The 18,393-nt window shown below is 39.7% G+C and overlaps 1 protein-coding gene across 1 annotated transcript in view; it reads left to right on the top strand.

Moving 5' to 3' along the window:
• Positions 1 to 2,170: 2,170 nt before the first annotated feature.
• LOC145995229 (5'-nucleotidase-related protein-like) overlaps positions 2,171 to 18,393 on the top strand; it is a 70,396-nt gene continuing 54,173 nt past the window's right edge. The window contains exon 1 of the mRNA XM_083131793.1: positions 2,171 to 2,606. Within this exon, the coding sequence (XP_082987919.1) occupies positions 2,339 to 2,606 (268 nt within the window). The 5' untranslated portion in view covers positions 2,171 to 2,338. The remainder of the gene's footprint in view (positions 2,607 to 18,393) is intronic.

An 18,393-nucleotide genomic window follows, 5' to 3' on the forward strand; every position in this document is an offset into this window, starting at 1 on the left:
CGACATAAGCCTTGAGCGGTGTATACTTGCGCCAAGATAACTGAAACAACGGAACTACAGACTTCTCTTCCTCTTTCTTTCACCCTAGCACTTCCATGCTAGGGTTTCAAATGCGGTGATGTATCTGTAATATGGGAATCAGAATATAACTCCAATAAATCCTCTGTTGGGCATCTCATGTATATAGTTTATACCATCGAACCTAGCACCTTTTATTTAGGGGAGGTCCCTGTCTGTTTTGTCATCTGGTTGTGGACTTCAAAATAATGTTGTTTGTGAGTGCAGAACTAAATATCTGATGGCACTAGATATAACAGATTTCGCACAGCTAATGGCTAATTTTACTTTTATACGTGAGCCGAATGTGGCTTTTTATACACCCGGCGATGATACTTCCCTTCAGCCCACATTCACAGTTTTTACTAAGGATTCCACTACCGACGTATAAGCGCATTACGCTATGAAACCAGAACTCTGGTCAGGCATGGGTGTATCATGCTTGTCCCATCACCATTTCTTCAGTTCATCATTCAACCTCACCACCGCGATTAATTCATGAGACGGAAAAGCAACGAATAATAACCAACCTAGAAATGGAATTAGAAAACGTTCTCTCGAAATTGCACAAGTTGAGTACACTGCTCCATGAGAAGAAGATTTCCGTTTCCGTAAGTAATGATTGATTGATTTGCTTAATTTTACTTCGCTTTTTGTGCCACTTTTGGCTAATTTGCATGATGATGAGTGAGGATATGATGAAATTGATGAATGGACGCTCACAAACATCCATGCCCAGGTCGAGATTTTCGAACCCAGGACTCCTGGCGTCGTAGCCCGATGTGCTAACCACTCCGCTAGGGGTGTGCGGGACAGATTTTTTGGGTCGGGACGGGAAATTTTTTAAATCCAGACATTCGAGACGGGAAGAATTCGCAATTTCCCGACGGGACGGGAAATGTTCAAAATTTCCCGAAGCTCTGGAAATATCGAATTCTACACGTCATTTTCACTTAAGTGATTGTCTTTGCATTTCTGGTACAAAAAACTAACAATTTTCGATAAGTTCCAGACATTTACAATGCAGAAAACGTCGAGAATTAACGACTTTTTAAAATTACCATTCGGTATTTCCCGACTGCTCGGGATCCCGAAAAGTCGGGAATTCATTTCCCGTAGTCGGGATCGGGACGGGAATTTTTTTTCCGATCCCGGTCCCGAGTTTCCGAGATCCTGCACACCCCTACACTCTGCCATCTTCCTTGAGTAATTATGCAAATGATAACAGAAAGCGCTTCATAAGCAATTTGTTTCTCTATATGTTATGTAACTATTATTCGCTACATAACTTAGGATTAATTATATTTGTATAGTTACAACTTTGCCACCTAAAGCCTGCATCACACGGAACTGGATTTCCAGTAGGTAGGGTAAGTGGGGAGAATATAACCACCTTAAGACAAAATTTATAATATTTCAGAGATGTATTGAAATACAGAAAAATTACATAACTATTGCAAAATTTACAACAGTTTTTCCGCAATTCATAGTAGTACACATGAGCGAAACTCTCTTCGTGCAAATGAGAAACAATAAGAAAAAAAAAAAAACGACTACAAAACCCATTTTACCCCGAACGGTGGTGGAACTGGAATATCACTTAGATTTCCTGCGTGCTACAGATGGCGCACACATCGAACTCTGTTAAATGGCTCCAAAACTTTAGATGTGTGTGAACATTCTGCCATAAACCGCACCTTTCTATCAATCCCCATTTCTGAAATATGCGTGATCAAAGTTGTAAAGATCATTTTGGAACACCCTGTATTTATTTTACACGAGAGCGCTGAACTAAGCTTATATTACATTTCTTGGATCTGAAGTGAAAGAAAGTAATAATTCTTTTCCCACAATTGACGCATGCGTCACTTCAGATCCAAGAAATGTAATATAAGCTTAGTTCAGCGCTCTTGTGAAAAATAAATGCTTCTCCTATATGAAGAAATTAGAATGTAGAAATGCTCATGAATGTCGTCGCAGAGCAAGCTGTTCTTTTCCCCCACAATTGACACATGCGCAGCATGCACCACATGCGTTCACGAGACGCCTCTGATGATAGCAATATTTCACTCGCATATTGCGCAACTTCCTGAAGAGTTGCATTGTCTGCCACCTGTCGACGTAGCAATGAAGATAAAGTAGTTATCACATATCAGTGATAAGAAGGGACAAATCACGCACGGTGACAGAACTGTCTTGCTTGACAGAGGTGAAAATATCGAGCGTCTTACAAGTATATGCGTTCCCATTCGATTTTGAGTGCCAATAGTTATTGTAACATATGTCAAAGGTGCAGCCACTGCAATTTGGAGACAAGGTGCTGAAAATTCGTTCTCTCCATAGTTCATTCGAGTTGAACAAGGACATGGCAAGGGTTCAACGTGTGCATCATCCTCAGGCAGTCATGCTTTTCACCTGTTTCCTATCACTGGCCATTTTGTTCACCTTCGTTCAATGCGACAATCAAACCTTCAATGTTTATTTTGTCAGTGACATCCAGTATCAACTTTTCTCTGAAAATGAAAATGGAACCATTTGTAAACATAATCGTAAGTACTAAAGGAATTTGTGCGTGTTCATTTCATTAACTAGTCGACTAACTTTTTAAAGCACATTTCGTTTAACAAAGTTGTCTTGATTTTCCAAACAACTTATGCATAGGGATGCCAAATGAAGATGTCCTGTTTTTACAGGGCGTCATGTATTCTGCAATCTGTTTTTATGTTATGTGAAAGTTTATACTATTTTAATCTAGTGTAGGGTGACCAGATCCTTACCAGCAAAAAACAGTACACACACATACCATGACCAACTTTCTTCAAAAAGGAAAGACATAAAGGACAAAAGTTTTAAAAATAATTATTCTTTTATTTGATGAATCCCCAAAGTATATGAGTGGCATAAAACAAAAATGAAAACTAAATGTATTTAAAAGTTGACATATTAAACAAACTACAGTTATGAGCAAAATTTTGTTGAGAACATGTCACTTACACTTTAAGTCTTTAAAACAATTCCAATAACTTCAAATTAAAAAATATTTCATAATCAAATGTACCAATATTTAAGTATCATCGTTAATGGTTCTGTACTTTTGCTTCGAGTGAATAGCATGTAATAACTGTATTTTCCATAACCATATCATGGAATTCACTACAGGTACAACTGGAATTATATTTAGTTATTATTAGGTGTTTCAGAGTTTCAGTTTTCAATTGAGATTTCTCAGCAGTCCACATGTTATTCATTAACGAGAAAACTTTCTCAGTGGGTGCATTTGTGGCTAGAAGGCGCAAACTGAACTCTACAATATCAAATACTTTTCCTGAAAATATTTGAATATCTCAACCAATCTTAAATCTACTCTCATTTGAGCAGTGTTCCATGCTTTCAGTTTTTCATAAGTAGCATACGCTCTTACATTTGAAATTTCATCAAAGAGATCAGAATCATTAAGTTGCTTTCCTGACCATTTGTTGAAAAATTGTACGCTATTTTGTAGCCTGTCCCATTCGATCATCGAATCCAGTTTTACCCAATCCAACACAGTCATTTCAGAAAAGGGAGAGGACCACTGCTTAGGGTGACCATCCGTACTGATTTTCGCAGTACAGTCCTTTTTTTTTGACGGGCTGTCCTGCAGAATGCGAAGCCATGTATAAAATTAAGATATGTCCTTTCTTTCACATATGTCCTGCGAAATGTCCTGATTTCTACTCCGGTCTCCGAAGTCCAAATATTTATTTTCTATTTATATTTTCTTTTGTTTTTTCCATGTCAACAGTTTATGCAGTACTTACTTTTCTGTTGTGATCGGGCTGGAGAGAATGAACATCCGGTTAGCGTTAGAACAATGCGTATTTACCACGGCAGAGAGCAGGTTGTAGACAGTTGCGAACAAAAGGGTCAGGTGGCGCCGATCTGTCCAGTTGTTGCGGGGTGCGTAGTGGAAGTCTGGTTCCTGAAGTTTACGTCTCGTATTTCAACACTGTCGGGTGAAGATGCCTCCTAGGACGAAATGTGCATTTAATTCAGAACTGAAATCTCTTTATCCATTTCTTAAGAGAGGCAAAAGCGATAGTGGTGTTCACTGTGAAAAATGTTCAGGTGAGTTTTCAATTGCAAGCAGTGGAAGGTCTGAAATAACACGACATCTGCAAACGGCAAAACACAAATCTGCCGACGCTGCTGCTGCATCTAGTGCTACTCTTTCTACATTTTTTCGAAATAAGAATTTTGAGCCTAAAGAACAAAAATTGGCAGCAGCAGAAGCGTGTTTTGCATTTCATACAGTGCATACATACATACATAATCAATCGTTTCGTTCTACAGACTGTAGTTCGAAACTTGTTAACAAGTGCTTCGAACCACAATATTCTTGTGCAAGCACAAAATGTGAAGCGATCGTGACAAATGTGATAAGCCCCTTGCAATTGCAGAGCTTCAGAAAGAGTTGGATCAGGTAAATTACATTACAGTTTACACAGATTCGTCGAACCATAAAGATACGAAATTGTTTCCATTGTTGGTGCGCTACTTCCTTCCTTTGAGCGGAGTGTGTCACGGTATCTAGTGACATGTGAAACGCAGTTCGATATAAATTATTTTTTGTTTATTGATTCATTTTATGCACAAACATGAAAGTGTGAGGTTTGATCTTATTTTGTGAATAAACTTGTATCCGACCCAGACGTCGGGAGTTGAGAGATGGGGTTTTTCTTAAGTGACAGCCGCCGCTTAGAACATGACATATTTGCACCAACGCGGAGATAAGGAAAGATTATTTTCGCCGCTACCGGGCTTGAGTCGCAGCAGGCGTTCGAACCCATGTTCACGGATGACCAGGAATACCAGCTGGAGCCCAACCCTGCAAGGATCCAGGACGCGTCGCCGACCGCTTCTTTCAAGACAATGGACACAGGTCATTCGCATCTCCTCCAAAAGCGAAGCCAAGCTACCTGAGCGTGGGTTTCAACGGACGATTTTGAATCTCTCTTAACTACGCGGTGCTACCATCCCAGACACAGTTTTTACCCGGATTTCACAGAGAGAGCATCTCCGCGCTACACTCTCGCGTGAGTATTGTTTTGTGTCCGTGAACTTTGTTTCCTTACGTACCGTGAGTGAATCGCAGATAGAGCGTTACCAGTGTGCGCCTTATTTTGGTGAAGATTACGCGGTGATTTGTTTTTGCCAAGCGTGGACTACATAATGATGGAGGGCTAGAGAAGATAGAGAAGGGAGTCTGTCGACTTCCCTGACCCCGCAACGATGCATCGCCATCTTCCGATGAAGCCAGCCAGACGACGCCAAGGCCAAACACTGCCCAAAGCCCGAAGGACGTTTTCAGAACGACGCCGATCGAAGCCCGAGAGAGAGATTGAAGGACGACTCCAGAACGACGCCGATCGAAGCCAGAGGGAGAGATTGAAGGACGACTCCAGAACGACGCTTCCAGAACGACGCCGAATCGAAGCCAGTCACCAGAGAGATTCCGAACCGGCGCGTGACCACGTACATCCGACGCTAGTGACAAGAGGAACGCCCGAAGTTCTGAGGAGGTGCAAGTACACCAGATCGTCGCAATTATTCTTCGTCGCGATCGACCTCGGAGGACAATTTCGCCACAAAGGAACCGTGTGCAAGCCCCGCGTCCAGGAGAGATGAATGACCACGCCATGTAGCAGAGTCTGGTACAGTATACTTCAGAGGGTCTCATGTACATGTAAACGTGCGTCGTTAGTATCAACACCGTACAGTTAACGCCGAAGCCTCACTTATTCGCAAAGTTACTCAGAAAAACCCAAACCTAATTTCCGCGTCTGATAATTTTTGGTATTAGTGTAAAAAAAGGGTTATTTCATGTTCAGATGTGCTAATTTAATTGTCTGCATTTCATTTCTTTAATATTTAGTGTAAATTGTCAAAGTGTGCTCCATTTCTTGTGTAACCGACCGCCCCGTCGCGCCATTTAACTTGTCAATAGTTGACTGATGAGTCCTTTTAATTGTGGAAAGTGTAATTTTTATTGCGAGGTCGTGCGCCTGAAGTAGTATTATTTGTTGCATAGTGGTTTTTAAGGTAATTTTTGCTCGCGCCGACGATTGATTAGTGTATTCCGGCAGCTGGAGCCAATTAAGTTTTTGCATCACTATGTAATTGAGTAGTTGTTCTCATTGGACGAGAGAGGCTCGTGTGTAAGACCCCCGTCCGAGAGACTTGTATAATGTCGTCCTTACGACTCGATGCACACGTTCATTCGAACGAAAGATTTAACCACGCCGACCCATTGTCTTTGTTAACCGCTTTCCGAGGGCTGGCACTTAAGTTAATTTAAAAGAGCACAGGAGCTGGCAGACAAATGCCCTAAATCCACATAAAGGTTTAAAAGTTAAAAGGAATGATATGTTAATGAGATCCATGATTTGTATCCATACTTCACATGTAAAAATACCTCATGTGTGTGAAAGAGAGATAGAGTGAATGTTGTGAGAGTGAGGAGGATTTGTAAACAGTTGTTGATTGCAATATTTTTCGTTGTTACAATATATATTCACTTTTTACCGTTCGTCAGTGTTGTTATTTGACGTTTTTCAGGTACCAGATATTATGCTATTAGTGTGTTATGAATGTTCGAATCTACATATCAAAGGTAAACAAAACAGTGTAACTTTTCAAGGTATTAATCTCCGCCTCGCAATAGTATGACAATAAACGACCGTCTCAGTACCGAACTTGATAACTGGACCGTGAGTCACGACCGGTTTCCCGTACACATAACGACGTTTGGCCCCGTGCCGGGGTATGATTGACACGTCATTTCGGGGGCCGTGAGTGCACTCGTTACAAGTGCACATTAAAGTTCTGGATTTTCAAGATCAGTGTGGTGAAACGTCCGATATTGTGTCTTCGTATATCCTGAAGACATTAAATGAATACAACAATGAAGCTAAAGTTGTTGGATTATGTGCTGACAACACCAACTGCAACTTTGGAGGAGCAGCAAGAAAAGGTAAAAAAAATGTTTACAGTATTGTTCAGGAATGCTTAAACAAACCAATTGTAGGTGTAGATTGTTCTGCACATATAGTGAATAATTTTGTACAAACTGCGATGGACTGTTTATCGATTTGCATAGAAAGTGTGGTGCACAAAATATACTCATATTTTTACATATACAGTACGTGAACATGCTTTACGTGAATTTTGTGACTTCGTGGAGATAGAGTTCTCAAAGCTTCTTTCTTATAGCAAAACTAGGTGGCTCTCTTTGTTGCCAGCCGTAGAGCGCATACTTAAACTCTATCCAGCATTGAAATCATACTTTCTATCACAGGACAAGTGTCCCACAATCATTAAAATGTTCTTTGAGGACCCCCTATCTGAAATATGGCTTATTTTATCCATTCCAATGAAGCACTTTTTAATGACTTCGTTCACTTTCTAGAGGGTCAATATGTTTCTATGATAGAAGGTTCTGCATTGATTGAAGAACTTCAACAAAAATTACTTGACAGATATAACTGTCTTTTTTGCCTCTTATAGTGCAGTCAAAACTGAAAAGTCTGGAGGAAAATGGGTTTGTTTGTATGTCAAGTTTTAAGGAACATGTGCGTTCATTTTATTCAACTTGTATTGAATATATTAAGCAGTGGTCCTCTCCCTTTTCTGAAATGACTGTGTTGGATTGGGTAAAACTAGATTCGATGATCGAATGGGACAGGGTGCAAAATAGCGTACAATTTTTCAACAAATGGTCAGGAAAGCAACTTGATGATTCTTATCTCTTTGATGAAATTTCAAATGTAAGAGCGTTTGCTACTCTTGAAAAACTGAAAGCATGAAACACTGCTCAAATGAGAGTAGATATAAGATGGGTTGAGATATTCAATATTTTCAAGAAAAATGTATTTCCTTTTATCAGGTATTTGATATTGTAGAGTTCAGATTGTGCCTTCCAGCCACAAATTCACCCACTGAGAGAGTTTTCTCATTAATGAATAACATATGGACTGCTGAGAAATCTCAATTGAAAACTGAAACTCTGAAACACCTAATAATAACTAAATATAATTTCAGTTGTACCTGTAGCGAATTCCATGATATGGTTATGGAAAATACAAAGTTATTACATGCTATTCACTCGAAGCAAAAGTATAGAACCATTAAGGATGATACTTAAATATTGGTACATTTGATTATGAAATATTTGTTAATTTGAAGTTATTGGAATTGTTTTAAAGACTTAAAGTGTAAGTGACATGTTCTCAAAAAAATGTCCTCACAACTGTAGTTTGTTTAATATCTCAAATTTTAAATACAGTTAGTTTTCATTTTTGTTTTATGCCACTCATATACTTTGGGGATTCATCAAATAAAATAATAATTATTTTTTAATCTTTTGTCCTTTATGGCTTTCTTTTTTTGAAGAAAGTTTGTCATGGTATGTGTGTGTATTGTTTTTTGCTGGTAAGGATCTGGTCACCCTACCACTGCTTAATATATTCAATACAAGTTGAATAAAATGAACGCACATGTTCCTTAAAACTTGACATACAAACAAACCAATTTTCCTCCAGCCTTTTCAGTTTCGACTGCACTATAAGAGGCAAAAAAAGGCAGTTATATCTGTCAACTAATTTTTGTTTAAGTTCTGCAATCAATGCAGAACCGTCTATCAGTGCACCACACTTTCTATGCAAATCGGTAAACAGTCCATCGCAGTTTGTACACAATTATTCACTATATGTGCAGAACAACCTACACCTACAATTTGTTTGTTTAAGCATTCCTGAACAATACTGTAAACATGTTTTTTTACCTTTTCTTGCTGCACCTCCAAAGTTGCAGTTGGTGTTGTCAGCACATAATCCAACAACTTTAGTTTCAATGTTGTATTCATTTAATGTCTTCAGGATATACGAAGACACAATATCGGACGTTTCACCACACTGATCTTGAAAATCCAGAACTTTAACGTGCACTCCGCTCAAAGGAAGGAAGTAGCGCACCAACAATGGAAACAATTTCGTAGCTTTATGGTTCGACGAATCTGTGTAAACTGTAATGTAATTTACCTGATCCAACTCTTTCTGAAGCTCTGCAATTGCATAGGGGCTTATCACATTTGTCAAGATCGCTTCACATTTTGTTCTTGCACAAGGATATTGTGGTTCGAAGCACTTCTTAACAAGTTTCGAACTACAGTCTGTAGAACGAAACGATTGATTATGTTGCACTGTATGAAATGCAAAACACGCTTCTGCTGCTGCCAATTTTTGGTCTTTAGGCCCAAAATTCTTATTTCGAAAAACTGTAGAAAGAGTAGCACTAGATGCAGTAGCAGCGTCGGCAGATTTGTATTTTGCCGTTTGCAGATGTCGTGTTATTTCAGACCTTCCACTGTTTGCAATTGAAAACTGACCTGAACATTTTTCACAGTGAACATCACTATCGCTTTTGCCTCTCTTAAGAAATGGATAAAGAGATTTCAGTTCTGAATTAAATGCACATTTCGTCCTAGGAGGCATCTTCACCCGACATTGTTGAAATACGAGACGTGCACTTCAGGAACGAGACTTCCAATTTAAGCACCCCGCAACAACTGGACAGATCGGCGCCACCTGACCCTTTTGTTCGCAACTGCCTACAACCTGCTCTCTGCCGTGGTAACTACGCATTGTTCTAACCGGATGTTCATTCTCTCCAGCCCGACCACAACAGAAAAGTATGTACTGCATAAACTGTTGACATGGAAAAAAACAAAAGAAAATATAAATAGAAAATAAATATTTGGACTTCGGAGACCGGAGTAGAAATCAGGACATTTCGCAGGACATATGTGAAAGAAAGGACATATCTTAATTTTATACATGGCTTCGCATTCTGCAGGACAGCCCATCAAAAAAAAAAAGGACTGTACTGCGAAAATCAGTACGGATGGTCACCCTAATCTAGTGTATAATATTGTGTGGTTAGCAGTGGCGGTCCCTCCATGGAACAGAGGGAACAGGCTGTTCCCTCCTACTTACTGCGCTTTTGGGCTATTTAAATTATTTATATTAACATAATAAGAACACTTTTCTCTCGAAATCAACGTTTCCAAAAGTAACACTGAAGAAAATCTTTCACCGTGGCTGGACGTTTGTTGACGTCATCTACCCCCAACGCATCATGGTTCTCACCCCATGCTCTACCATGGTCTCTTAGTATCATGCCCTCTACTGTCTGAAGCCGAGTATTTCCGACCACGCTCGAAGATAAACGATCCTCATGGTGCCGCGGAAGCTGAACTCTCTAGCTGTTCCCTACGAGAGACGTAGCGAATTCGTTTTCCTTCGAGTTTTTGCTATGTTCTAAATTTTAATTGCGTCGTAGTGATGGTTTTGAGTGTAGTAAGTCTATAGTTTCCTAATCTCATTGTAGAATTGCGTCTGTCATTCATAACGAACTGGAAAAATCTTCTACAGTCTAAGCGTCTGCTAAATGCCTTGGCTAAACGCTGGGAAATAGCTTCCGAGGGAACAGCTCTCATCCACCTGTTCCACCAACCCCAAGACCAAAGTTTCAAGGCATGCAGTGGCAGGACAAGAAGCGAATGTTGCGAGTGTTGTATGATCGACCGGCTGAGGACGAAAGCCTTTAGTTCATTCAACTTTGCAGAAAATACAACAAATCAACACATATTCTAACTGAATTAAAAACTAAAACGAAATCATACACAGAGCAATTATTAACTGGATATTCTACCAGTGGCAAATTATATTGTTGTCCTTGTTTAATCCTGAGAAGGGAGTCTGGAACAGGTCGGGTTTTGTCACATTAACAACTTCTACTAACAGGGTGGCTACTCACCGGGAATTTCTTGAATTCCGGGAATTATGCGTGAATTATTGGCTCCGGGAATTGTGCGTGAATTCTGCTTGAAATTTTCTCTGTAGACATGAAAAATTGCAACTTTTTAAAATCCCAATTCCATTGAATTTATACATATTTATTAATGACCTGAAACAAGTTTTTCACAGTTTAGGTTTTATTTTTATTGAGGAAGGTAAATAAAGCTGCGTGGAAAATAACACAGAATTCTCTCAATCCATTTGCTTTGTTAGTGTTCTTTGAAGAACAATCCATCTGATAGACTGAAGATTATTGCAAGATAAAATATCTTGAAGTTGATTAGGTAAATTTAAAATTCTTATAGAATTAACAATTTTTCGTAGATTACTATTTCCCGTAATATATGTGACTTTTGTTTGTAGATGTATTTATAGTCCCGAGTAGCAGTGGCGTGCCCAGGATTTTTGTAAGGGAGGGGTTACCTATATAGCCGGCAGCCGACGAGAATATCGCTGAATGAAGGGAGACGGGGAACGGAGGGAAAGGGAGGGTCAGGTTCATTTGCAGAATTTAGGGGTGGTTGGGGGTGGTCGAGGAGAAGGAAGTCTTGTTTCCTTCTTGGCGGGTCATTGATATTCCTTGGGTCATTGTCCGTGAGAACCGCGGGGAAGTTGATTTTTCTTTTTTTGCTTTTTCTTTATTTTGGTGTTTTATGGCGAGTGTGAGGAAGAGAGGTGCTATAGTGGAACCACGAGCAAAACAACTTGCGCAGACCCGCGAGTCCTGTGCACCGTACCCCCGCGAGTAGGGGAGGGGGAGAGTTGACCATGCTTCCTTATGGCCCGAGGTGGAGGGAAGAAGGGAAAGCTGCGCGGGGACTTGTCCTCCTAAGGTTTTTTTCCTTGTGGTCGATCTATACTGTGCACAGTGAAGGGCGTGAAATTGTGAGCAAAGTAATTGATTTCTGTGATAGGGAATCGAGAGAGAAACAGTATTTGGTGCCAATTACGCAGAGCACAAAGCGCGCGTCTGTAGCAACAGGGTTGTCAGAGATGACCATCAGGCGGATTCGAAAGGAGTTGCGGGAGAGGAAAGCTCGGTCGCCGATGAGGAAACTCGTGTCCCCCGGAAAGATCAGAAAAAGGCCATCACATAGAAATGTCTGCGTTGATGATTTTGACATTAGCGTAATCAGAAACGTAATTCGCGATATTTATTGCAACAAAAATGTACCGACAGGCCATAAAATTTTGTCAGCTGTTCAACAAAAAATTCATTTTCCTTGGAAGGTGGATTCTTTGCGACGTTTGATGAAGAAGGTCGGATTTCAGTGGAAGAGGTGTAAGAACAAGAGGAAGATCTTAATGGAAAGACCCGATATTGTGTCATGGCGAAGTAAATATTTACGGGCTATAAAACGTTTTCGCCAGGAGAATCGGCCAATTGTGTATGTAGATGAAACGGCTGTGGATAATAACATAATATCAAACAAATGTTGGCAGTCCAGTGATATTTTTGGTGTAGTGAATAATGCAAGTTCAGCACATAGGCTTATCGTCGTGCATGCGGGGTGCAGTGACGGGTTCATTCCCAATGCGAGCCTCATATACAAAGCAGGTTGCTCCACAGGTGACTACCACGGACAAATGAACTGCACTAATTTTGAAAAGTGGCTGACAGAGAGACTAATCCCAAATTTACCGAATCGGTCCGTTGTCGTCATAGACAACGCCCCTTATCACACCGTACAGGTAGATAAGGTTCCCTCAGGATATAGCCTGAAATCTGACATGACAGCTTGGCTATCATCACGCAACATTCCGTTTGATGAAAATATGAGGAAAGTAGAACTGTACAGTTTAATACAGGCTAACAAACCACAGGAAAAAATTTTCCGTGTGGACAGAACTTTACAGCAGTATGGCCATACAGTGCTTCGTCTACCACCGTATGCGTGCGACCTGAACGCCATAGAATTAGCGTGGTCCAAAGTAAAAAAATATGTACGGGATCAAAATGTGACCGGTTCGCTATCGATATCCCAACTGCAGGAACATACGGTTAAGGGCATTGAATATTGCAATCAAGACGACTGGAAAGGGTATTGCGAACACGTAGAAAAACTGGAAAAGGAATATTGGAAAACGGATGGATTGGTGGAGAACGAGGTGGAGAGATTGATTATTTCTTTTGGAGGTGCAGACAGTGACATTTCCTCAGACTCGGAGGGCACAATAAGTTGTGATGAAGAAGAAGTCGAAGAGGATGACGAACTGGCGCAACCTTTGCCTTAAATGAGGTAAATTAACCAATTATTATTTTTCAATTCTATTTCTATTATTTTACTATTTGTTATTATTGTTTGTTATTTTCTATTCTACATAGCTTTCCTGTCTCTTGGGCTAATCGCGACGATGATGATGGTTTTGATGATAATGAAATGGGTGAAGAGACAAACGAAAATAATATCCATGCCTTTCCAGGGATTCGAACCCAGGACCCCTGGCGTCGTAACTCGCTACGCTCACCAATCCCGCACGGAGGTCTGATATTTCTATTTACAATTTGTAAATGCATCGATTAATCACATACATTTCGCAGTGAAAATACAATCCTTACATCTGCTATATATGGTGATAATTACCACGTTTCCTTTAATAACCTCAGTTTCAAACTCAACAGAGCAACAACTTCCCGTTCCGAAGCACGACTTTCCGAGACAGCCCGCTCCCGCGCGCGAAGTTTAAAAGGCATGCTGACGAGAAGAGGTCTGGCGGAAGAGCACCTCCCCCACGCGAAAGAGTGGAGTCGCCTGGCAGTACGTCACACCACTTCTGCCAGCGCTCTTCTCGTGGGCTGCCAGCTGTACTTGTTCTCGGTAGTCCGCCCTCATTTTGGCATATTTTCCTACAATTGACGTTCCTTTTTTAGGAATATTGGGCCAAAGGGGGGTATAACCCCTACCAACCCCACCTTGGGCACGCCACTGCCGAGTAGCTTTGTGAAATGACAAATGTAAAATCCGCGCCTTAAATTATATATATGTACCGTCCAAGTGAATTAGAATTATTGGATTCATTGGAATCCCACAAACCATATATTGTTAATATAAGTATTTGTTTGTGTGTATGTGTGTGGGTGGTGAGATACTGTAAAACCTTAGTTTGAAATAGAGAAAACGTCTGCTTGAATTTTTGTAAAGTTCGCTATGAAAACCGGGAATTATACTTGAATTTTATTATGGTCCTACAGTAGCAACCCTTACTAATCTAGTGAACGTCATGAAAAACTCAACCATCTGTGTGCCATTATTGGATTGAGAAAGTTTGAATTACAAGAATACTCAACTCTATGAAAAAACGTCAACTTAATCTACGAATAAAGAGATGAAACAGGTCACAACAAAATATTATTTTCTTTCTCTGATGACTCACAAATTTATATCAAATTTTTCTTTGTTGCGCATTAACAATTTTATTTTTAATGTTTTCTTTATATTATATCACATTTGCTTTAAAATTATTATTGTCATATAATTTTAAAGTGCCTCATGTTTGTCACTTCTGACATTTCAATAAGGGTTGAATTTTACTTGATCTATTGTATTATATTAAGACACCCATGCGATGGGGAGCAAGTGCAGGTGACCTGTTCCCCTGCCTGATTTATCACCGCACGCCACTGGTGGTTAGGGTATAACAACTGGTGTCCTGTCTAGGAGAAATATAACATAACCCACAGCTCTACAGCACCTTGACGGGCCTTGGCTTACCTACCGACTGCTGGTCTCCCTCCCACACTGTTCCTCCGTCACCTGTTATAGCGTGGAGGTCTCAGACCAGTATTGGGGTGACGGGTGATCAGCCCGACGAACCCCCAGCCGTTATTGTAGGTCTTCTTGACCAGGTTACGCTCACTCACTCGGAGCTTCCCAATTTCCTCACGATGGTGGGTTGCCACCGGCCCTATACGTAGGCCGAATAAATTCCGACCAGAGCTGGATTCGAACCTACGCCGTCCCGCAGCGAACGATCTCAAGACGAGTGAACGCCTTAACCCGCTCGACTACGGAGGAGGACCTAGGAGAAATATGGCAACCATAATTCTGCAGATCTATTTTCCTACTTTACATCGCTTTTCTGCCACCTTTGGCTACTCGTGACGATGAAGATAAGTGGTGATTATATTAAACTTTAACTTATATGAAATTACACTCACAGGCCAGGATTCGAACCTGGAACTCATCTACCTAAGGCGTAGGAACGTTTCTGATTTTCACAATATGCAAATTTTTCTTCTACTCTATCCAAAGAGCCCCCCGATGGCGTACTGTTAACGCTGTCACATTGTAATTAAGTTTTCTGTGACGTCTATCCTAGGAGGGACAGAAGCTGTTAGGATCCCACTTTAAACTGTAGGCCCAGTCCCGATTAGCCTATATGAGCATAAAGTGGACTTCAAGCACACATTGACTTTTCCAAATTTTATAGATATTTTCAAAACGCGTTTTTAAATTTTAAGTCTTAAAATTTATATAATGCTGTTTGGTAAGCATAGGGACAATATGAGCGTCGGACAGTGGGATCGAACTGGTCCATAGAACCCCCTCTCCCTGAATTGACACAGTTTATTGCAAGTTACAAAATAGCAGAACGTTTGTTAGTTTTATTGTTAATAACGGAAATAAAGTCCAGTTAGTTAGTATTCGAAGAGAAAAACCAAAGGAAAATAGCGTTAGATCGAAATATTGAGGTTACAATTGAGGCACCATGTTATGTTTTACCATTTAATCCAAAGAATAACCAATTCCACAGTTTTCAAAATTCCAGAAATTAAGTTTTGGGAATGGTCAAACAACTTAAACTTTCTGACTAAAATTTCTCTTACTTTTAAAGCTTTTTCCTGAAGGTATCTAAAATTTAATAACAAAATATAATAACTGTGCATTTCAGTACACACTGCATGAAACGTACAAATAATAATAATAAAAACAGTTGTGCTGCATGTTCATACTTCTAATGGATAGAGTAGAAAAGTCTCCTCAAGGATAATAGGACAGCAATAATAATAATAATAATAATAATAATAATAATAATAATAATAATAATAATAATAATAATATGTTTGGAAAAAATAGTTATTATGAAATTTTAATTATTATTTTTATTATTTCTATTATTCAAATTTCTTGCGACGCACATGGGAAGAATTATGAGTGAACCCCCCCCCCCGAATTTTTTTCCTGCCTACGGCCATGCTTTATATGAATAACTGCAAGTTTATAGTCTTAATAATTCTCGAACTAAACAATAGTATTTTATATCTTGTAAGGTTGGTTGGATGGTTGGTTGATTTGGTGTTTTAAGTCCACTTTATGCACAGTAACGCTAATCGGGACTGGGCCTACAGTTTAAAGTGGAATCCGAACCACTATGTACCTCCACCGGGTATCAAACCCGGGACTCTTTTATCTTGTAAGATTACGAGATGTTTGTTAGAAGACTTTAGGCGAACTGAGCCCTTTATATACGATTTTTTATAATTATAAATTTACCTTAAATAATATTTTTAAAGGAAATACAATTTATATACAACCTAATTTGATTTCTGAAAGTAGGATTTACTGAAATTTAAACAGTATTAAATTGTTTTATTATTTGAGAGTAAAACACATATTTATTGTAATTGATGATACGAAAATACTGAAATTTGTTACAAAATATTTTGATATGAATTTCTCATTATATCGGTTCTCTTTTTGTTCAGGTCTTCAATTCAAATCATACATTTGGATAATGTAGTACGTAGTACAAGCAAGATTTCCCATTCAACATCAATTACCTGTACTCTATCCCGGGAATCTCTGGAGCAAGGTCACGTATAGCGGTAGAGAAGGGGAGAAAGCGAGAGGGCGGAGCAAAGCCGTACACGCTTATGCGAACAGCTGGTAAACACCGTCCCTTTTCCCCCTTCACGCAATCCCGTTTTCTCGAAAGTTTTGATTGGTCGAACCCTCTCGAGTTACTACTACTTGCGCAGAGCCTTACTTTCGTTCGCTTGCTCCATAGATTCCAGGGACAGAGTATAGTACATCGTGCTTGGTTATAGTGGTCTTGACTGAGCGTGAAAAACCCACTGCAGATTGCACAGAGATTTGAGGTATAAATAGAAGTTTATTTCATGAAGGCTCTTTTCCAGGTGAACAGTTTGAAGTTCTGTCTCATTTAACTTGTCACACTGAGAGTTTTGGGCTTTTTTAATTTCTTACTTGCACTATCTTGAGTCAGCTTCTGCATTACAATTGACAAGGTATCAGTGGCGTATGCTGATTCTAACGAGTGGGTAATCTCCCACCTTTTGATCCTCAGACTCCAAAAGTTTCCGTGCAATTTATGTCAAGCTCCATATTGGATTTAGGAATATTGTGTCGGAATATTTGTCTTGTTGCTACGATCACAATCAATTAATTCTCGTTATTGCAGTTTACTATACGTGTAGAATTTCAAATAATAAAACAAGACAGTATTATAAAGCTATAAGAACAGCCTGTGAAATATAAAATGAAAGACGTGCACTAGTGAAATGAAAACCCGCAATATTAATTTAAGTGCAAAATTCAACTTACTCCAGGACCCGATTACTTGTGCCGTACCACATCCAAAGCACGCTGTTTGTCCAGTTGCACGTCAATACGTGTCTGTGCGAAAGATTGCAGCTTAACAAAGGAAGTTATGTGACTTTTGGATTTTTCATGTTTGGCACAAGCGTTGCAAAGATTACAGTATCAGCCACGCGTCCATACATTCTTTTCAGCCCCGAAAAGTAAGCACGGCCAACAAAAATGCAAAGCTTATTAACACTTATACTTCCTGTCAACCATGGTGTTTTGTCGTAATTTGCTTGTGAAAATGCCTCACATATTCCCGATTTTTGTCTTTGTGTGTAGAAATAAGTTCAAGCGATGACACTGGCCTACCTGTATTAACAATTTGCAACTTCTCCTGAAAAGATCTTGTTCCAAAAGGTTTCACCAGCAAATCTTGTATCACATCCATTACCCTTTAACACAGCACTATCACGACAAACACTAACACCTAAATAAATATTAAACACGAAGCACAGCACGAAGCCAACGACTACACGCATTCAGTTTCACGCGCCAAACTTCTGTTGTTGTGTTCCTGACTCAGAATGAAATTCCCTATGAATGATAAAAAAGAATCCCTTTCCTAGCTCGAAATGACAGGTTTTTAAAAGTTTGAATCATTGCAGGTCAGAGCCAGAATTTTATTTCGGGATGGGGAACATCCCTTGTTAGTAGCCGCCACATAAAGTTGAAACAGTGGGGTTAGAAGTCCTGAAGATGAATCTCAGATTATTACAACGTATTATGCAAAGTGTTTAATCCTGCTAATGAAGTAAAATTAATTACCACTATACACTTTTTAAATTAGATATTTGTAGGATTTCGGGGAGGGGGGTTTCAGCCCCCTCGAGTCC

Source organism: Lepisma saccharinum, chromosome 11 (genome assembly GCF_977018435.1).
Source record: "Lepisma saccharinum chromosome 11, izLepSacc3.1, whole genome shotgun sequence".
In the NCBI taxonomy this organism is placed as follows: domain Eukaryota; kingdom Metazoa; phylum Arthropoda; class Insecta; order Zygentoma; family Lepismatidae; genus Lepisma; species Lepisma saccharinum.